General features: G+C 40.0%; 2 protein-coding genes across 3 annotated transcripts; one reads left to right on the top strand and one right to left on the bottom strand.

Annotated features, from left to right (window-relative positions):
* Positions 1 to 6,099: 6,099 nt before the first annotated feature.
* On the top strand, positions 6,100 to 11,614 carry hsd20b2 (hydroxysteroid (20-beta) dehydrogenase 2). Of its 2 annotated transcripts, none has more exons than XM_034890733.1 (11): positions 6,100 to 6,254; positions 7,709 to 7,755; positions 7,902 to 7,977; positions 8,095 to 8,202; positions 8,721 to 8,788; positions 8,922 to 8,966; positions 9,102 to 9,136; positions 9,546 to 9,627; positions 9,769 to 9,834; positions 10,315 to 10,464; positions 10,556 to 11,614. In XM_034890733.1, the coding sequence occupies exons 1-11, from the start codon at positions 6,104 to 6,106 to the stop codon at positions 10,697 to 10,699; spliced, it is 972 nt and encodes a 323-aa protein (XP_034746624.1). In that variant the 5' UTR covers positions 6,100 to 6,103; the 3' UTR covers positions 10,700 to 11,614. The 2 variants fall into 2 exon arrangements, with proteins under 2 accessions (XP_034746624.1, XP_034746623.1); XM_034890732.1 differs by having other exon boundaries at positions 8,092 to 8,202.
* On the bottom strand, positions 11,296 to 20,804 carry slc12a9 (solute carrier family 12 member 9). Its single transcript, XM_034890726.1, has 14 exons — positions 20,491 to 20,804; positions 17,463 to 17,703; positions 17,181 to 17,315; positions 16,929 to 17,066; positions 16,516 to 16,818; positions 16,296 to 16,403; positions 15,974 to 16,085; positions 15,727 to 15,884; positions 15,562 to 15,644; positions 15,348 to 15,472; positions 14,779 to 14,971; positions 14,524 to 14,698; positions 13,173 to 13,319; positions 11,296 to 13,082 (listed from the first exon to the last, which is right to left on the bottom strand). The coding sequence occupies exons 1-14, from the start codon at positions 20,647 to 20,649 to the stop codon at positions 12,241 to 12,243; spliced, it is 2,919 nt and encodes a 972-aa protein (XP_034746617.1). The 5' UTR covers positions 20,650 to 20,804; the 3' UTR covers positions 11,296 to 12,240.
* Between the last annotated feature and the right edge of the window lie 1,539 nt (positions 20,805 to 22,343).

The raw sequence follows: 22,343 nt of genomic DNA, 5'->3' as shown, positions 1-22,343 counted from the left end.
GTTAGGGCTCCAAATTCTATAGCACTCAGGGAACATCTTATCACAGAACCTCGCCGGCATCTTACAGACAAGGGAGAAATGCTAATGAAATATCTATCTAAGCTGGAGCCAAAGGCTGAAAAAATCTCATGTAAGCTACTGAAAATCTGCTGTTGCTCTTTTGATCTGTACAGTTCACTACAGCTGGAATGTAAGCCTTTGGGGGGGGAGGGAAACCCCACCTTTACAAACCAACCGATCCTGTCCTGCACACTGATAGCAGCCTTGTTGAAGTAATCAGATTAGTTAGGTGAGGCTGTGCTAAACTGATCTGCTGCCTGCAAGCCTCTTAGTGACATGACTAACTGCACTGACAGAGATCACTTCAAAGCAAGGTCAAAATGAAAAGGAAATTAGAATCATTGACATTTAATTGTTTTAATTAATTAAAGCTATAGTTTTATGGAGCTAGATTTTTTTTTTTTGATTACATGGGAGAAAAAAATGTATTTGAGAAAAAAGGTTATCACACTAATAGCAAAAAAGTTCAAAAAGTATTTTGAGAGAGATTTTTTTCCCCAGAAATAATTTTAAAAAATTTCAAATTTATATTTAAACTTTTGCTATTGCTATGAACACTTTTTCTCTCAAACATTTTTTCTCTCTCAGATCATGTTTTTTCTCCCATGTAATCAAGAAACAAATCTAGCTTCATGTAGTGTGACTATTTTATAATGATAAACATCCATTACATTCAAGCCATTGCCAAATGAGTTACTACCAAGCTAAAACTCTCTCTGTATTTCTCAGTATGGCTATGTTTACAAAATGGTGTAGTCCGGCGAGATTTGCACACAGCAGCTCCAGTGATGTGTTCTACGTCACCGCTGAGAGAGGACAACAGCAGCTTTGGAGACAAATAGGATGAAAATTCCAAGATCATTTTCTCTTCTGGAGAGTCCATCATAGTGGGTTTTTTAATCCTCCGCGTCCTTGATTTGACGGGATAAACGCTGCAACTGAGGGGTGGGGGGGTGCGCAATCACCAGTTGTGGCTGGTGACTCAAAAAACTGGTGAGGACAGGAAGAAAACCAACCCCCCTCGTCATGTTATTTCACACAATTTGGCAACTTATCTCTTGTCTCTACCTTCTTGTGTTCAACTGGAAATTAAGCAGTAAATCAATTACAATCAGAATCTTTGATTGCATTTTTGCATACAATTAAGATTTCTTATATACAATCACTGCAGGCTTTGGATGGAAATGAACCTTGTGTGTGATTCATGTCACTAGAAGCCTGTCAGTCCAACGAGGGGTGAACCAGGACCCGGTTGGAATTGTACACAACACCCTTTGAGTTAAGTATTAAAACAAAAACCATGAAAATCTGGAATGATTAATCCTCCTGTTGGGTCAAACGTGTTTTTAAAGTTTCTACATCAGCAATTTGGGATTCTTTCATCCGAATTGTCCGAAAAGGACATGGATGGTTCCATACAAAGCTCCATGCAAGTTAAACAAATGATCAGTTCACTACTTTATTGAATCTTTTTCTCTCAAACAATTGATATAATTCCATATTAATGAGGTTTCTTGAATTCGAAAGCAAATTAGTGTAAAACCAGTAATACATTGCAATGAATTACCAGTTTTACACTAATTAGTTGTTTTTGTAATTGGTGTGTACAGTATACTGATGGTAGTGTAAAAAAAACCTGAAAAAAATTGTTTCAAAAGGTGTCAAAAAGTGTCTTGAAAGCGTCTAAAAAGTGTTCAATTTCAGTTTTGACCCGGGAAGACAACATAAGGGTTAAAAACAAAGCAAACACGAGTTTTTCTGCGTGTGTTAGGGTTCCGGTCACCTTACGTGTTGGGAGATTATCCTCATACAGCTCGGCTCAGAGGCCTGCTGTTGCATCCAGTCTCCCAAGAGCAAGAGAGACGTAAAGGCTGGCTGTCTTTCTGTGGATCTAGTAAAGTCAGAAGAAGTCCAGTGAGTAAAATAACAACGCAACTACTAATCTGTTTCTTTTATTTTAATTTCTCCAATTTTATTGTGGATTAATTTTAGTCTGGTTCATTTGCAGAGTTAAATTAATGATTACAATTCATAAAATCCTTGTCATGTTATTGAGATTATACATAATCTATATATAAACTCCTGAAGTTTGCTGACGACACAACGGTCATCGGCCTCATGTGGGACGGTGATGAGTCGGCCTACAGTCGGGAGGTGGATCAGCTGGCTCTCTGGTGCAGTCTGAACAACCTTGAGCTTAACACGCTCAAAACTGTGGAGATGATCATGGACTTCAGGAAGAGACCCCCCCCACTCGTCCCCCCATCACCATACTCAACTGCCCTGTGTCTGCTGTGGAATCCTTCAGGTTTCTGGGATCCAGTACATCCCAGGACCTGAAGTGGGAGCCCAATACAGACACCGTCCTCAAAAAGGCCCATTAGAGGATGTACTTCCTGCGCCAGCTCAGGAAGCTCAACCTGCCTAAGGAGCTGCTGATCCACTTCTACTCAGCCATCGTCCACTCTGTCCTCTGCACGTCCATCACTGTCTGGTTTGGATCTGCCACCAAAAAGGACCAGAGCAGACTACAACGGACATTTAGGACAGCAGAAAAGATCATCGGTGCCAACCTGCCCTCCGTTCATGACATCCAGAGTCAGGAAACGGACAGGAACCATCACTACAGATCCATCTCACCTCTGGTAGGCGCTACAGAGCGCTGTACGCCAAAACCAACAGACTCAGGAACAGTTTCTACCCACAAGCCATCTCTCTGATGAACAGCTGACTTCTTACCGTCAGTGTCAGGTTCAATTCTGGTCAATAACCCAGTAACACTGTCTCTACAGCACCTGTTCACTGGTTCCACTTACTATTCCAGTTATTTTGTATTATTCATCATTCTCATATCTCACTTAGTATTTGTTATTTATTCATCATTCCCATTTGCTATTTCAGAATGGTTCATAATGTTCATACTGTTCATAGTATAATATAATAACGTAATACTATTTATCCCAGTATCCTTTGCACTATGCTCCACATTTAAATATTTTTAATTGAACTCTTCTTTGCACTCATGCCTCTATTTGGTTTCTGTTTAAAGTATGTATTGTGTTTATATGTTGTTTTGTGTGTGTAAGCACATTGTGAGCAAAGATGCTCCAAAGAAAAATTCCTTGTATGTGTCCTCGTGCCTGGCAAATAAAGCTGATTCTGATTTTGATTCTGATTCTGATGAATTGGGATCAACTTAACTGCAGGCGGTGGTATATTCCGTTTTGCACATGGTGTCCAGGACCCAAACACTTGTCTAAGAAGTACCGTTTTACCTTTACCTAGTTAAGTGGTCCCAAAATCAGAATAAATTGAACTAGGAAACTGTATATAGCTGTACTGACACACACGAACATCCTCCATACCGTGCAGCAGTCTGCCGCCCATCCCGCGGTTGGGTGTGGAGGAGTGCCGAGCAGCACGTCGGGTCAGGCGGTCCTGCTGCGGGTCCAGCCCGGAGTAACGTTACCAAACAACGACAGCAGCAGAACAGTGCAGGTTTCCATCCATAGCCCGGTCCATATAGCGCATTGCTGCTACTGCGACTCACAATCAATTATCCATTCTCGCCATGACAGCTTTTTAAGCTTAACGGGTCCTTCTGGGCTAATACAACAAGCTAGCTAACTGTTGCGTTTGCTAACACACCGCTTGCTTGATAAAAAAGAGAAACTTATTCTGAAAACAAAAATGAAATTTAGCCTCTGTTGGAAAGGACTAAATACAATGTATGTATGGTGATGTGTTTAAAAGTAGGGTAGTAAAAATGTTCACGTTATTATTCATTTTCTAATATGTTATTGTATAAATCTGGACCACTTTCCCTCAACCGTCTATGCTTCCGACTGAAGTTTACTGCCAGTTAACGTTCCTAACACTCGGATATTATCATTGGACCAACGCGATGTCAATCTTGTATCCTGGTTGTTGATTGGTTTGGGAGGACGTTGTCCAACGGAGCGTCGTTGTTTTTGTCATTGTTTTTGCCAGTAACCGATGAACTTGAAAAAGTAAAAGTACATTAAATTGACATAGGAGATCCCGCCCTACGATTGCCTTCTAGAAGAGGACAGCAGAGTTCTTCCTCCTCTGGCCCAAAGACTGCCCTTCCCTCTCTCAGCTACAGGTGTCGCTGTTAAGGCATTTATATCAGTGCCGTTTATCAGACTCTCACTAATAGTTTTTTTTCAAAAAAAGGAAATCATTTATTTTACAAATTATACTGGAATTTCATATTGGTTTATAATTAATAATGAATAACTACTTTTTAATATATATATTTTGCCTCTTAAAAACAGACGAGGAGCAGCCTCCTCTGGCTATCACCTAAAGCTTGCGTCATGTCGATGCATAGACGTAATAGATATTTATATGTCTATGATGTCGATGCACCAACATTATTGTCATTGATTGGAATTCCTCATGGGGGCGACAGAAACTATGCACTATGGCTTTATCAATGAATGCATATGTAAGTGAGAAATTAAAATGCTTTGTGAGATTACATTTTCATTTAGTCTGCCAAATGCTTCTGTTGCAATTTCAGATTTTGAGAAAAGAGAGGCTTGGTCCAATAAAGATTTAATAAAAAGATTTAATAACAAAATGGCATGACAAAACAAGTTTTTTTTACGCTTCAGCGGTTAGAACAGATGTCTCTCCTCACAACGTTCAGCTCCACATTCTCTCCCCTGCTCACCATATTCTCCTACAGGACCATTCCCATTGGTCCTTTGTTACCCAGCCGGGCCACGGATAAAGGCTCTATCACGAGGATGGACATTTCTCCCAAACTACCAAAACACCCATTCTATGGTCAAAAAAGAAAAAAATTACTTGTTGTTACTTTTATTTTTTACAGTGCACTCTGTATCAATCTCTATGTGGAATCAATCTCAACCCCCTAACCAAAAGCCTTGTCCCAAACGGTTGTATTTCAATACGTTTATGTGTCGTTACAGTTCTAGAAGCCAAATAGTCTTGTTTTGACCTGCAACTTATCTAATAGAGAGACAAGTTTGGTATGGTATTACTTTACCACATATTTACACGGGCCGACAGAAAGCGGCCTAAAGAAGAACTCAACAGGAGCCCCCTCTCTGGCCTAAGTAAATCCCCCCCTTATGATGCTTTGATGGGTCTAACAGCTAACATTAGAGTTTGTAAGTGAGATTTTGCAAGGGAAAGGTGTGCATAGCCTGGGGGCTGAGCCCCCCCGTCTTTCAATGATGATGAGTGATGTCCCTGGTCTGGTCCTATTGCTTAACAACAGGAAGTAACCTGTCTCCAACCCCCTGCTGTCTAAGACTAGGCTAAGACAATATCATGTTGATTAACTGTGACTTTGTTAGAATTTCTCATCTACTTGAAAGCGTTTGATCTGTGTGGGAGGAACCCACTTTGCATGTTAGAGGTGTGACCCATACATTTCTCAGACAGCAAAGACAGCCACTGAGATGACCTCAACATGTTACCATGCCAACGACAGACCAATCACAATGGGTTTAAATACATAAGGTGAAAGGGAACCAGCCCCGGGTGTCGTCAGCTCGCTGTCAGCTGCAGTGTTATCATGTTTTATGTCTTATTATCTTTGTCTTATCATCTTCATCATGCTGTTTTCATTCAACTTTTTCCTAATTCTCAATTGGACCCCCAGCCTCTCTTTGTCCTCATCAAATCCTAGAACAGGTTGTCAATTTTTAGGGATCAGTATGAAATAGAAGGATATTGATTGGGTCTAAAGTCTAACTTGATACGATTATTCTGCCTGACCCAGTTGGAGCGTAGGCTATATCGTGAATACAGTACAACATAAAAAGTGCATTGACATCAAAGATCAGCATTGTTTTAAGATTTTGAAAATTCTACACTTCCATACAGGTGCACCGTGTGGTTCCAGGGGTATTTGTTGTCTGATAAGCTCCCTGTGTCTTAGCAGCACATAGTGAGGGGTGGGGCAGTGTGGGAGGAGTGAAGTAAGCCTACACAAGAGAAAGTTCTTATTTGCTCTGATGTAAAATTAGGATTAACCACCTGCAAAATGTCCTTCACTGAATTGCTGGCAATCTTTGGGGGATTTACCGTTGTTTTCTACCTGCTGAAACTGGCCTGGAAATGTTGGTGTGGATTCAGACAATTTGTTTTGTCAGAGCTTTGGCATGTTGATTTACGAACATATGGACAATGGGCAGGTAATGAAAGAAAGAAAAAGTGTGTATGCCTTTATGTTTTCTTACAAGTTGCTTTTATAGCCAAACAAAAAGTTAGCTGTCAGAAGTATTTACACACACACGTACACACACAGTATTTTAAATTATTACGTAAAACATTAAAGAGCAATGAAAATCAGTTCAAAGAGACACAAAATCAATAAAAATACAAGCTCAAATAGACTGAGAAAGTTATAAAACACAATAATATAAGTAACAGTGAAGTGTAACAACATGAATATTTATTTGATGTTTGACTTGTCTCTCTCCCTCTTCACATAACGTGTCATTTCCTAACACTTTCACTCTCCCAGACCATCATGAATCACTGTACTGTACTCGTCTTAGTGTCCTCATGCATGTATGTTTTATTGCCATCCAATTGTCCTGTGTCTTCTTGTACTGTAATATTGCACTAATATAAAACATTTAAAAAAACAGTTTTGCAGTTTGAGGCAAAGTTTCACAGGTTGAGGAAGTAGAAGTAGTACGGCTATCTTTTTTTTAAATCTTTGGACTCTGCGCAGGCATCTCACCAATATCACTGACTCAGTTTACCACTGTGAAATTATAGTTAATGCAGCTCTCACTGACTAAATCCGTTCATTTCTGAAACTGGTGGATGATGTAGAACTTATTAAAGACCGCAAATCAGTCCATAGCAATATTTGGATTTTCTTGCAACACCAACTTTCATCAGTAGCACCAGACTTCCTTTCTGTAAAGTCAGTTTGATAATAGGCTTGATAAGCTATTCACATTCTTACTTGATGGGACATTTCCGTCTTTTTGCCTGCAAACATTCCAACCCTCTACAGAAACACATCAACTTCAAGTCAATTTCCCAAAATCTCTTTGTGAAGTTGGTACAGTTTTCATTCCTTTATGACAGTTTCTGATGAATAAACTATTTAAGGGTCCAAAACAGTATTCACAGAAGACAGCGGAAAGAAACTTGGCCTTTTGTCTTGGGTTTCTGTGAGACCAAGATCTTATCCACATACAGTAGCAGGGAATGTTCTCTCTGGCTAAGCAACAGGGGTGTTTCAGGACCTTTTCCTCCTCTTCCTCTAACTTTTCCTCTCCCCTGTGTCTCTGTCTAAAGTCTAAAGCACTTAAAACTTATTGGCCTCCACTTTATACTTGGTCGATTTAATAGTTAACATTTATATCAGAGGCTCAATGTGGCAAATGTTTGAAATGCAGTATTGTGTGCAAGAAAGAAAAGTAGCTACTTACAAAGCCAAGTACTATTCAAATTTCAACTTTTGTTTTTACGTAAAAACATGACATCAGGCTGAAGTGGATCATATTGTATTGGTAGCCAAATCTACATCTTGTAAACTTCTGTCATGACTAGATAAACGTGTGAAACGTTTGATAATTCAATGCAAAATGAATTTCTCTAACATGTCTGTGTTTTGTCCATTGTGCAGTTGTTACTGGTGCCACATCTGGCATTGGTAAAGCCTATGCCTGTGAGGTGAGTTTCCAACTTCATTCTACAACAATTTCTCTCCATTTTGGTGGTCCAAATTGGAAGTTAGAAGCTTGGCATAGTTGGTTGCTGTTTAAGATCTCGACAATGTAGAGTTATTAAACGTGCCTGTCTTGCATGTCTCCTTCTAGCTGGCAAGAAGAGGCCTAGATGTTGTGTTAATAAGCAGATCTGATGAGAAGCTTCAAATGATTGCCAAAGAGATAAGTGAGTGAAATGAAAGTGTTGTTCTCCTGCTGTTTTCCAGTTGCAGTGAACACATTTGTTATTCCATGTGCAACTCAAGCAGAACTAATCCTAAATATTCCTCGTCCCCTTCAAAAGATCAATACGGACGAAAGACTCGGACCATCCAAGCGGACTTCACAGATGGTCAAAGTATCTACCCTGCTGTAGCTGGAGAACTACAGGGACTGGAGATTGGGATTCTGGGTAATAGGTCAACTAATTACAGATGTGTTCAGATGTTTATAAATTGAGAAGTATTGGAAGCAATTTTTCTAGAAAACATTGACAGATAAAACAGCAGCTGGATTAAAAATAAATAAATAAATAAATAATTAAAATAAGTCACTGCTGGCTCAGAAATAGTCCAGCATATAACCCCCCATGAGCATGGTGGGTGGATTTTGCAAAGTTGACTTTCCCCCGTTTTGAGTCTTTGTGCTAAGCTAAGCTAACTGTCCCCTGGCTGTGGCTTCCTACTTATTATTACTGACTGAGAGTGGCAGCAATCTTCTCATCTAGTTAACTCTTCTCAAAAAAGCAAATAAATGTGTTTATAACAATTCCTTTAGAGGCTGATCCACCTGCAACTGCTGATTTTAATATATAAAAACATGGTTTTCTACCTTTAAAAGGCAAATTCAAATGGCCAAATAGTTGAAGGGGAGAAGAATAGATCAGTTAAAGATTGACAACAACTGTTTGTGTCTTTGTAATCCACACAGTTAACAATGTAGGAATGGCCTATTCTGATCATTTTGCCTATTTCCTGGAAATACCAGATGTTGAACAGGTAACGTTTTCACCATTTTCTGAAGATGACACAATGGGTAATTCATTTTGACTGACTCAGGCTGTTTCAGATCCTGTTTGTCTCTAATGTACAGTATAACTCGTAGTTTCTCTTGTGTGTTTGTTCTGACCAGAAAATCACTCAGATTGTCAACTGTAACATGCTGTCAGTCCCTCAGGTAAGATATCTATGTGAGGATTTACTGGCTATGTATTTATAAAGTCACCTTCTCCGCTGTATCTGAAAACAGTTTGAGTATTTGTTCGTGGCCAAACTGCATTAAAAAAGATGATTTCATATTTGTTTCACTCAGATGACCAGACTGATTCTTCCAGGCATGGTTGAAAGGTACTGTCAAAAACATCCAGAATTTAACAGTTCATATAAAGTAATGAGACTGTACGATGAATTTTAGAGTTCCAACACCGATACCAGTGTCAGAAATGCCTCAGATACTGCCTCAAATACTGGTATCAGTATTGGCGAATGTGTAAGTCTATGAACCGATCCGATACCACATAAAACATGTATTTTAAAGAAGTTCATTGCTGTTCTTTTTCAGTTATGACACACTCTAAATCTAGATAATAAAAGAAAGATATCCAGCATTCGTCCATTGTATTTGTTGTATATGTACATGTATTAACACCGGTATTGGATCTGTACTTAGCATCGGCCGATACGCAAGTAAGGTATAGGTAGGTATCAGAATTAGTTTCAGGAAAAAAAGAATGTTATTGGAACATCTCCTTCCCAGAGGGACAGGGCTGATAATCAATATCTCCTCCGAAGCCGGCGTCCGTCCACAGCCTTTGTTGTCCCTTTATTCCGCCACTAAGGTACTTCCTGATACTCGGTTATTTATGTGCACAAATTCATTCAACCACACCCTCATCAGATCACACCATTACACATTCACTGATGAGCGTGCATTTTCATGGCACTTTGTTTTGTGACTTTGACTTTCCTCTTTCTTTCAGATTTTTGTAACAGCTTTTTCTCAGTGTCTGCATGCTGAGTACAAGTCAAAGGGAATAATTGTTCAGGTAAAGTATATGATATGTGTACTCAAGCTGGAGGAAATGTAATAACATACATAAATCATCATCTTACAAAGTGAACAAACATGTGATTCAACCTGTTACCAAAACAAAAGAACTTGTCAAAAGATATGCACCATTCAATCTGAGTAACACACACAGAAAACAAAATTAGGTTTGTGTGTGTAAGCAGTCAATGATTAATTAGTACAGTTTGTTCTGCCGGTCTCATTGACTTAGGTTATACGATGAGATAAACTTTGTTGACCTTACTAGGAAATCTCGTCCTTTATCTTTATATCTTCCCCTTTTTTTTTAATTTACTGCATAGCTGCATCAAACACACCATGCTTTAGAAATCTCTGCACTGGAGTCAGTGTTTGTCAGTCTCAGTGCTAAAACTCAATATCACTTTAAAAAGTCAGCAATACATTTTTGATGTTGCGGAAAGTTCAACTTATCCAACCAGTCATTTTCTCCGCCCAGTGTGTGGCTCCCTTATTAGTGTCCACCAACATGACGAAAAACATGAGCGTCAACTGCTTGGTGAAGAGTGCTTCCGGGTTTGCGAGTGAGGCCTTGAACACTGTGGGTCACTCCAGCTACACTAGCGGCTGTCTGTCTCACGCACTCCAGGTCAGAGAGATGAGTGACTGTGATCACTTACAAACTGTCAGCTGCTATGAAATCTTAAAAGGCTAACCTTTTCTTTCCTATCATCCTACAGGACATGGCTCTAGCAATACTCATGCCGGACTGGTTTCGTATGTCACCATTCCTCATGAGAAAGCTACGGAAGTTTGCAGAAGACAGAAAATATGATATAAGAGTATGTGAGGAAAAGGACAAGCTTGGTGAAAAGGAAGAGTAGTCTTGCCTGCATCTGCATGTTGAAGTTCTTACTGGCATGCAAGTTCACACGTGAATATGGCCTTCATAATAGATTATCTCCACTTCTCAGATAACTCAAATGATTTGAGGTAACTATAATAACTGAGCTACACTATACACTATATTCGGTTTGTAATTATAAATTATGTATATTTAATTATTCTCAATTTTTGCAGACATTTTGATTTTATCTATAGAGTAGATGTGCAGGGTAGCATAACAGAGTTTCTATTATTATTTATACTATCGCCCTTGACAGATATACAGACACAAACTATACTGCTTTGCATTTAAGAGATCTTTTAAATAAATATTTTTTGTTAAGATCTTACAATATTACATTTAGAAACACAGCTACACAAAACATTTGGCATATATTTATACCTATGACCATATATATAAGTAAGACCATTAATATACAGGAAACAGTCCTCTCACGCTTTCTCACTGATCGAGTTAAAAAAAAAAAAATAGAACATGCCAAAAGGTTGTGCAACTTTTCACCAATTTCTTATTTGGTAAAAGCTTAGTGTTGCCCAGTATAAAACAAAATGTGAGAAGAATGCAGTAACTTCGTTCTAACTTTCTTTTATTCTGTATTTTGTAAATAGGGTAAATGAATTGCTGTGTAAAAATGTGACTTATTTTGGTGTAAACCTGGATTTGGTCTGACCCATCGTTGTTCCTGGTCCTGACAGAGACTGGATTAAAGTCACCATCACTTTAACAATTTTTTTTTTTTTTCAAAAACAAAATCAACATATATTTTTTCAGGTTAGCGCAATAGCAACAAATATCGTTCAGCATTCGGAAGTAAAACATACTATATGTAACGGTTCCCTTTGTGAAGACTAGAGAAGCACATGTAACAGGCACAAGACATGTTTGCAAAAAAATCATGGATGACTTGGTCCAGCAACCAGCAGAAATGTGAGAATGTAGTAAAACAAGCTGCAAAAATACAGAAGTTATGATTTCTTAAAGCAATGCCATTATGAAACTGAACCAGGACAATATGTTTTTTCTGTGGTCAATTGTTATGGCAAAACAAATTCATAATTTCATCCCTGAAATTATGTACAGCCATTTTATAGTCAATGTCTGAGACAACCCGTACTGCTCAAAACTAAATGTGTTTTTGTCTTTGACAAATTTTTAATTTCTGTCTTATGTGAAAAGAAAGGCCTAAAGCCAATGCAAACAGGAGGCTATGTCAACATCAACCACGCCCACAAAAGTTAGTATTTCCCCCATTTCTTGGCTCAATCACCAAGCCAGTTCAAGTATATGTAAATAGGAAATATCCTATTTGAATGCAAAAAAAAAGCACTTGACTGTGACTGTGTAAGCTTTGGTAAAACAACAACTAAAGCTTATTTAGGTGAACGTAAAGTAACTGTTGCTACATCCTGTAACTTAGCATCCACTTTAAATTATGTGTTCATTTTACATGTAACAAGAGTTTATACTTACACAGATAAGACTTTAATATTAATGAACAAAACCCATGACTGCACAAACTCACAGATCAGTGTATGTGACTGAGGTGACACCGTGAATCAGAAGCGTTGGCCCCAAACTATTGGTCACTGCTTCCACCTGAGCTAAGTACTGCTGTGACTGGCTGCGGTCACCAGAGGGTCGAGGTAAATACAGGAAGCGAACAGCGGCTTGCGAGCTGTGCTCCATCAACATACTGTTCACCGCGGACAGGAAGTCCTCAGACAGAGCTTGTGTTGGCTCTGCAGGGAGCTCCCAATCTGGCTGAACGTGGTGCTGCACCACAGAGTCCCACGGAACAATCTTTATCGACGCCCTGATCCTCAGCTTCTTCAGCAACTCTCGGAACGTCTCTTCGTTAACCACCCAGCCCTGGTCGTTGGACTCAGTCTCCACATTCAGGAAGATTCTCATTCTTGCATGGCGCCATTTGCTTGACATGTTGAGCACGCACGCCATCTGCAGCAGGAAGAGGCTGCACACATCCTCGTAATCCCGGCTGCCTGGTTGGAGCAGGTTGAGAGGCCACACATCTATTGTCCGTTCTGACCCGTCCACCTTGCTATCTTTACCCTCTCCCTCTAACTGGAAGAAATAGCGGGCGAGGCACACATTCTTGTTCATTTTAATGGCGTCAGAAATGATCCCTACATACTCCTCTGGTGATAGCCAGCGTGGGCTCTCCACATGTCGGACTGGGGGGAAATGGGCCTGTAATGAGGGCAGATCAACCCCGAAATTATATTCGCCCTCACTCCCTTGACCCATCGAAGAGTCACAGAATGCAGAATCTTGTAGGAAGAAGTCCTCAGGAGTACAGCTGTCATAGAAACCCAAAATCAATGTGTTGGGCTTCATGCCACCTTGTAAAGGGAAACAGAAGTGCGGATAAAGCAACATCCTAATGTGTACTGAATGTGGCCATGGCAGGGATAAGAGAAATCAGAGCTCACCTAGGCCTGTGATGCGCAGCAGATGCTGTGTTCCCTGTCTGACAGACAGAGACAGCGTCAGGTCTACAAAGGCCTTCACACCAAGTTTATCAACTAGGCTCAACCAGAAGTTGTACTGCTGCTGGACTGGGTCTGATGGCAGGGAGTCTAAAACACAGGAAAGGCTCAAATAAATTTACTGCATGGATTTGAAGAATACAACGGTAACATATATGTTACATGTTGTAATACATTGCTTTACTTCATAGACAAAATACTACTGAATACCACAACAGTGGTAGTAAAGGTACTCAGGCACATTACTTAAGTAAAAATACCACAATGTAAAAATTCTGTCACACGTAAGAATCCTGCATTTAAAATCACACTTGTGTAAAAGTACATAGGTTTTATCAGCTGAATGTTAAAGTAAAAGTACTTGTTCAGCAGTAAAATGTCCTCTGGACCTAATAAATTATTATATATTAGATTGTTGATAGTGTTAGGTGGACTTTAAATATAGTTAGTCCAGTGGTGATATTGGTTGACTAATCTTTATTTTTCTAACTAATATTGGATAAGTTGAGCTCTTTGTAAGAGGACCCCAAGTCAAAAAGGTACAATTTAATCTGAAAATGAAGTACCTACAGCTGTCAAACAAATGTAGTAAAGTCATTATTTCCCCACTGAAATGTAATGGAGTGTAATATAGCATTAATGAAAATATTCAAATAAAACAAAACATTCAAATTTTAACTGTAGTATTTGAAAAATTGCATTGTTTCTAGAATTTGCAATGTATCCTAATGGTCACCAGGGGGCAGAAATGCAAACTGGGAGTAAGTGAATGAATTAAATAATATGTCAGCACCTTCCTTTCTTAATTGTTGGGGTGCATCACACAATATAATCTTACGTTTAAAAGGTCTCTGTGCATATTTAGCAAAAAAAACAAAGAGCTAGAAATTTGGCAGAATTTAAAGGATGGCTGGTTTTGATATTCTCGGGTCCAATGCAACAATGATACAGAGGAAACGTATTATCTTATTAATAATGCAAGAGAAACAGCAGATGGAAAGTAAAAGCCCAGGAGGTAGTCTTCCATGATGGTGCCTGTGGACTTCAGGTGATCCACTCAGATCTGTGACACAGTGATATGCAACCTACTTTAATATTTCCTGCTCATGAACTCTCATAATGAATGATAAAAAAAATAATCCCATGATATCATGTTGAATGCATCAGTGAAAGGCATCCAGAAACATGAAAAGGCCAAAAGGTGAGTTTGACTTGGCTACACTGATTCAAAGATAAGAATAATGTCATACTGTTGGCTGCAGATTGCCATCACAGACCATCCACAGAGAATTACCCAGATCTCCCAGCTGCACGTGGCCCAACACATACAGTCCTCCCTTCTTCAGCTGGTTGATGAACAGGATGAGCTGACAGGAGGAGCGAGGGTTGGCCACCATTAACAACATCTGCGGCCTCCAGAACTTCACATGGTCCTTCCTCACATCCAGCATCAACAGATACTTGCGCACCTAAACCAAAAGGAAGACAGCACTGTTGACACACTGAAGCGCATGTCTGTTGAAGTGTGTCTCTGCATAGGTCCAGATACCTGATGGAAAATGAGAGCCTGGCTGATGTAGCCCCAGCTGCTGGTGGGCGATCTGTAATGGAGGAAAAGCAGCAGCAGTAACAGGAGAACGATGCTGCCTGAGGAGTACACGGGGTTAATGACGAACATCATCACTAAACAGCTGAGGATGCCCAGCAGGCAGGTGTGCCAGGAGAAGAGCTGGAAGGTCGGTCTGTTAAACACACAGAGACAAAGAACTAAGGCCACCGGACACATGAAAAACCAAGGCAGAGAGAGAAAATAAATATGACTTTTACTGTCCAATAAAATATATGATGATAATAAAGTGAGGCTGATTGGGCTGTTAATCTGTATAATGTTCAGGACTAGTGCTAAAATGTTTGCATTTCAGATCTCACTACCTTAAAAATTAGCTTTTCTCTTTTTTGATTGAGCAATTTTAGATTCAGCATGAAAGCCTAAAACATATTTAAATTGCGATACATTTCCCAAATAACCGGTGTTATGACTTCACTGAAGGATTTAACTACTGGCTGTTGAAAAATAAGATTGCAGTGCCTATTTATTCCTTATCTTTCTTTTATTACCTGAAATTTGGTGCCGATGCCCACTCTAGAGCCAAACAGGCCAGGTCAACCGCAGCGTAGGCAAGCAAGTAAAAAACAGTCACCAAACTTGCTACAGCATTAAGCTGTCCTGCAAACACTACACACTGAAACACAAACACACCACAAACCACAGCTCAGGAAACCAGTTGTACATCTGAAATATGCGACTGCACAATGCAGAAACTGTGCTAACTTGTGCCAGACCCCAGGTGTACAGCACTGCCACCCACGGATTCCCCGAACTGGATGTGATGGCAGCCGGAGCTAATGGCAAACCTGTGAGGAAGAACAAAAGCCTCTTAATATAAACAACTGAAAAAAACACCAATATGATGAGCAAAAAAAAACCAAGCCTTACCAAAGAGGTGATCCAGAGCAAGAGCGTGGAGGATACGGGACGCTCCAATCATAGCACACATCGCAGCTGACAGAGCAGCGCAGTATATCCCGATGGTGACAAACGGTGGCCAGATGTTTATTTTCTGGAGGAACCCATAATCCTGAATCAGCAGGTTTCTAAATAATAAAAAGAAACAAATAACTACTAATTTGATTGTTGATCTCTCTTTAGAATTTAGACAACACTGCCATGAACCATCTCCGACCTGTCACATGTGGCGCTGACCAAGATGAAGAGGAGGACATAGACTGTAAAAGTGTAAAAGACGGCTACGATGGTGCCTTTAGGGATGGAAACACTCGGAGTCTTCAGCTCCCCTTCAGAGACATGCAGGATGAGAACAAACATTAGGTTGTTTATGTCTGTGTGTACAATGCAGATTTACTCAACGGTAACACACTTATGAATACATTTCTTGTTTGACATTATTCTGCATAACGACATGGATGTAATTCAAAGGTAAAAGTAGCAATGACATGATGGAAAGCTACTCCAGTGATTATACATGTAGGACAACAAGCTATAACCTGACATGTTGGCTCCGGCCATAATCCCGGTGCAGCTGGTGAACAGGACGGCAAACACGGTGGCAAATGACATGACAGAGTTGGTGCTGTAGTCCAAAGAATAACCAGCTGCAATGAGAAAAATAAGGAACAACAGCAACACCTTTAATAAATGTCCCCAAATTTAGAAGTGAATTGTAGCTTTGCTGGTTTCATATCCTCACTTAACATCAACACTCACAGCCCAGGTTGTTCCTCAGAGTGGTCGCGCTGAAGCCTGTGTAGCTGACGTTGTAGTGGACAGTTTGGTTGTCAGATCCCTTGTGGGTGATGACAAAATCCCGAGGTTTGACTGCCACAGAACTGATGAAGATGGACAGCAAGGATACGGTGACCACCAGCAGGATGACGAAGGCGGTGCGGGAGTAGATGTGGGCGCCCACCAGACACACAAGCAGACACAGCAGAAGGACTACAGAGGAGTACAGCACTGTGTACCAGTAACTCTGAGGAAGCACCCGCAGCCCCTCGGAAACAGACGACTCTATAACAGAAGAAAACAGAGAATTTTCAAGAATTAAAGTGGGATGTGTACTAACTGAAGTAGGTGAGGTAGTTTAGTTAGCTAGCAACTGAACATAATCAAAATCTTACCAGGATCCGAACCGAATATGTCAAGTATCGCCTCCACAAGACCAAGTACATACTCTCCACATGCAAATACTTTGGCCAGGAAGAACATCAAACCAATGCTTCCTCCAAACTCTGGGCCCAGAGAGCGACTTATCATGTCTGGTCACGTTTTACTAAGGTTGATGTTTCAACTGAAATGAGTGAAACTGTGGGCAATATTAAGAAACATTCAACAACACAGGAAAAGCAATGGTTCGGTTCCTCTAAGGATACAGTAGGCTCCACCACCTTGTATAGCACCGTTGGTGGAAATGGCACAGATGGACAGTATTGTAAGAGATATAATGGTGTAGGCTACAATCACCATTAATAGACCCTGTAACAGCCCCGCGTGACCAACCACAAACCCTGCAAGAGAAATCAGATCAGTGTTAGTCACTACTGTACAGCACAATGACTCAGTTATAATGTGTGCAATTCATACAATCATCCACTGTCTACGACCAAATACAGCTTTTAGTTTCCCCGATGTCCCTTACACAACGCATCACTCACCGGTTCTCAGGAACAGCACAATGCTGAACATCGAGAGGACGGTCGGCACCATCACTCCGAAAAAAGTGTTTAGTTTTCGAGGGTCTTTACTTGGTGTCTCGGAGGCGGATTCAGGGGTGGCGTCCGACTCCCCGCCGCACGCCACTGCTCTCACAGCCAGACCACATACCCCTGAGCTGATCAAAGGGGTGCGTTCGTTCGACATGGTTGGTGAGAAGAGCCTGGGCTCAGTCTGCTTACCTTGTGAAAAAAGAAAATGTACGAGAAAGAAATATGACTACAGAATTGAATTGTAAGGCAAAAGATGCTTGTTAGCCACTAAAATGTAAAACAATGTTAATTGCCTGGTTTTATAGCAGTCTGTATGCTTAGTGGAGAAGAAAAGGGTTGGATTTGGAGATAACGGTCATAGCCACTTTAGGTCTTTCTGTTAGCTTTGTCATCATTAAGTTATACAGGCAAATACATCTCTTCTTTTACTTCCTACAAACAGTTCTCCTTTTCCCCGATATGTTGTGAAAAAAGCCTACGAGGTAAAGGATGTGACATGCCCTGCACACAGTCTACTTTTATCTAAGTTGTTGCATCGAATGTATGTTCTTGTTCTGACAAAGTGAGACCATTCATTAGTCACAAGGAATGATATGTCAGTGTTATCTCATAAATGTATGTAGTTTTATAATGTATTGTTCTCGCTTTCAAATCAAAGGTTGCAACAACCCTGCAAACACACACACAGACGTTTGTTTTCTCACACCCATAAACACACACAATGATGTTTTGACCCTTTCAGGCATTTCCAATAATAGAGATCATCATGTGCCCACAGCAGAACATGTCATGCTCTGCCTTGTGAATGCTGCCAGCATCACATGTGTGAGGCTTTTCAGCAGCTGAGAATACTTTTTGATTTTGACAAACCTTCAGATTCAGTGACTCAACACACGTATGCAAAGGAAGTCAAACAAGTCTGTCAGCACTCAGGTGCCACATAGTCCCCTGTTACTACAATGCAGTACCTGTTCTGTTACTTTATACACAGTTACTTGTCTTTTTTGGTATTGTGTAGAAAAGGGATGTAACTAAGACATGCACGGAAATGCCACCAAAGACAGCCTGTGAATAAAGATTGCAACTCGCTCTTATTAATAAAAGCTGTTGCTCACACCTCAGGTTGGTATTTGGAGTCAGCTGATTCGCAGCTGCTTGCCTGTTTTTACATCAGCTGAGCAGCCCTGGAATGCCCCTCTGCTCAGGTCACCTTGGTTGTTCTTTTTCCTCAGATGAAAGTGTTTGACTTTCCCCATTGTTTCTCAAGGAGGCAGTTACATCACTAAAGCTGCTACCAGGGTCTACTTTACCATATACTCCTCTCTGCGAGTTATTAAGTCAGCTACACGTATCCAATGATGGGGAAACCCAAATTAGGACAATAGTTTTACACAACAAAACATGATGGAACGTGAAGGGACATGATCTTCTAATTATTACAGGGATTACACCCAGTCACTTTTCCACATTACCAGTTTCTTTTCCACCTGGTATTTTCACATTATTTGGACAGCAGTTGAAAATATTAGTCCATTATTCAGTTAATTTTTAGACAGAAAATTAACCAGCATCTATTTTGATAATCAACTTGTCATACATCATCATCATCATCATCATCATAGGTATCATGACTCATTTTTCATGCAGAAATGCCTTAAACTGGTTACAGATGCTAAGATGTGAGAATTTGCTGCTTTTATATGTCTTTTATGATAGTTAACTAAATATGTTTGAGATTTAGACTGTTGGTCGAAAGGTCAATTTAAAGCTCAATAAATTAAATGATTAGTCTGAAGAATAATTTAAAGAATAGTCAATCTTGTAAATAATCACTGGTACAGCACAATTTGACAGATTAAAGTGTGTTTCCAGGGAGCTACCGTAGGCTGCTGTATCCAACACTGGCTGACCAAACATCTTTTTTAACCCTTGTATGGTATTCAGGTCAAATTGACCCATTTCAAATTGGAAGAAAAAAATGGTACAAGTTACATTTTTTCTACCTGAAATCAATGACCTTACCTTATCTTCTGTAATAAACATGTTTTCCTGACTCTATTCAGAAAATGATTCTGGATATGAACACTTGTATTTTTTAACATAGTGGATTTTTAACATGAATTATAACCTTATGACAAAAAATAAATCCCATTTCCATTTTTAATTGTGTTCTAGTAGAGTAGACTGATTGCATTCCCTAAACATATATGTTATCTCAGTTGTTTCAAATTGAGATAAAGACAATATTTGTTAACAGATAATGAAGTAACATTTTATTTCAGAATTGTTTTTAAAAAACCTAAATAAGTCGATGTAGAGGGTCCCGACCATATATATATATATATATATATATATATACACACACACATATACACACACACACACAACAATTACACAACATACATCTGATTAGAACCCCATCATGGTGAGATGACTTGCCTGAGGTGCAAATAGGGAAGTTGTATATTCAATGAGAACCGTATGCACTAGTCCACATCAATACTTATTTTTATAAAAGGTATTGTCGTTGATGCTGGAAGTGATATTTAGCCTCATAGTCGTGCCCAGCAGCCGACCTACTTAAGAGGCCATGTCAGGGTCCACGAACCCTACTTCATAAACAAGTCAGTTACCAAAATAAAGCACCGTTTCCGTCACATTCTACTTACGTAGCATGTGAGGGTGGAGCAAATGCGGCATTAAAACTTCACGTCTTGTGGGTGGCAAAACTGGTAAACACATGCTAACAAATACGCCTCATTTTCATGTGCATTTGGGGTAAATGTGTTTACGTTTTGAGGCTCTTGGCCAGGAAGGGGAAGTGGCCGCGGCAGAGATAAAACAACACACCCGGCGTAAAGTATGTTCCTGTTCCTGCAGTGTGTCATTCAAACAGCAACAGCCAGGGTATTATCGGCCAGACGCACCCTGTGTTTCGTTAGTTATCCCCTGAAATACTGAGGCTAGTTAAACTTACCTCGCGGAAGCTTCCCGAGACAGTTTCACACACTTCCTGCTTCTTTTGTGGCCCACTGAGTCGGTCTCTCTCTGCTCGTCTCAGCGGGCTGTTTGTGGTGGGAGAGGCCGGGTCAGATGCGCAGTGGACGGTCAAATGGAACCGCTGCAGGCCGGACATGCAGAACTGAGCTGTCCCGAGAGTTGGATGCTGTGAAAGATGTGCTGCCCAATAACAACACAGCAGCAGTGGCACGCCTCGTTCTCTTATTATTTGTTCAAAAGTGTCACGGGAGAGTAGAAACCGCCCATGTGATTGCCGAAAGGGGAGGGCAAATATGCCACAAATATGAGCAAATGTAGCCTGCTTGTCTAAAATAACCACGCCCATTATTTGCAGTCAAACATGACATCATCAATAGTGAAATAACTTCCAATAAGTGCACGTGAAGTGGTGATTTCAGTTGTATGCACTCAAAAGAACGTGCATGTGCACAGGCTACACATAGGGCCTATATGAGCATGAGGCGCTGATGTAAAGTTATAGTTGGACTGTAATGGCGCTTCTCCACACCAGGGGTCATTATTGTGACGGAGATTACTTCAATAAATAGAAGGGGATCATTATGTGGCAGGACTAACATGATATGGCATGTATGGTTTACGTTAAATAATGTAAAAAAAAAAAAAAAAGTAAAAAAAAAGGATCTTTTCTCAAAGTAAAAAAACTGAAAAAGTTTTTATCATTCTGCTGCCGTGTCTTCCAACAATAAACAAAAGTGCCAAAGTGAAATGATTTCTGGGCACAGTCACATTCAGAGAAACACAGAATCTAGTATAGCTAGGCTATCTGCCTTTTTATATTTTGTTTCATAATCTGCTGGACTGTTAAATCACAACACCCTCCACTGACCAAAACATTGCATTACTAGTTTAAGTTATTTTACTTGTGTAATTTTGAAAATGTGTAAAATTGTGTAAATTGTGTAAAATTGTGTAAAAAATGTGTAAAATTTTAAAATGAGCTCTCTTTGATTTGTTTAACAGAGACATATATATATATATATATATATATATATATATATATATATATATATATATACAAACATTTCAAAAGATAGACACAGTATGTGTCCCACTTCACTGTAAAGGCCACTCTGTGTGTGTGTGTGTGTGTGTGTGTGTGTGTGTGTGTGTGTGTCTGTGTGTGCACACTGGATGTTTCCACATCACACTTGTGTCAATAGCATTTTTGATCACGACTGGCCCTCAGACCCACTGTGATGTCACAAATCCTGAGCTCAGATTAAAGGTGCAGCTCAGAGAGACTTTCCTTCTCCAGCAGATAATATTTCATGTAATACCTTTCTAGTGTCAAACTCAAACTCAGCTCTCATTCTTCACAGTGGAGCGCAAAGAATGATTTCAATACAATATTGTTTGATAAAATGGAGGGTTGGATTTTTGAATCACATCCAAATCTATTTTTTTTTTTATACATCTTCTACAAAATCTCAATGAGCCCCCAGACTCACTGATCCGTCTCAGCAGAGCAACTGTAAAATGGCCCCTTATCCAATCATCAGTTCAAATCAGTTCATTCTCCCATTTCTTGTTCCTTCGGCCTCCAAAATCACTGGAAATGGATTATCTTCATTTGAAGTGGAGAGGATGGACAGCATACTGCCATGCTTTCTACTTTCCTCATTATGCTGCAACCTGCAAAACATAAAGTCATCATAATTAATTAAAACGTTGAATTTGTAGGTACCCCTCGCCTAAAGGATCAACAATATGTCTCTGAACTGAAGAGTCCATCCATGTGAGAAAAGGATCTCAAACCTGCAGAGTGGTCTGGTCAGGGGGGGGGGGGGG

This window comes from Etheostoma cragini, chromosome 13 (genome assembly GCF_013103735.1).
Source record: "Etheostoma cragini isolate CJK2018 chromosome 13, CSU_Ecrag_1.0, whole genome shotgun sequence".
Taxonomy (NCBI): domain Eukaryota; kingdom Metazoa; phylum Chordata; class Actinopteri; order Perciformes; family Percidae; genus Etheostoma; species Etheostoma cragini.
The sequence above is the reverse complement of the archived record's forward strand: the minus strand, read 5'-3'. Positions and strand labels throughout refer to the sequence as shown.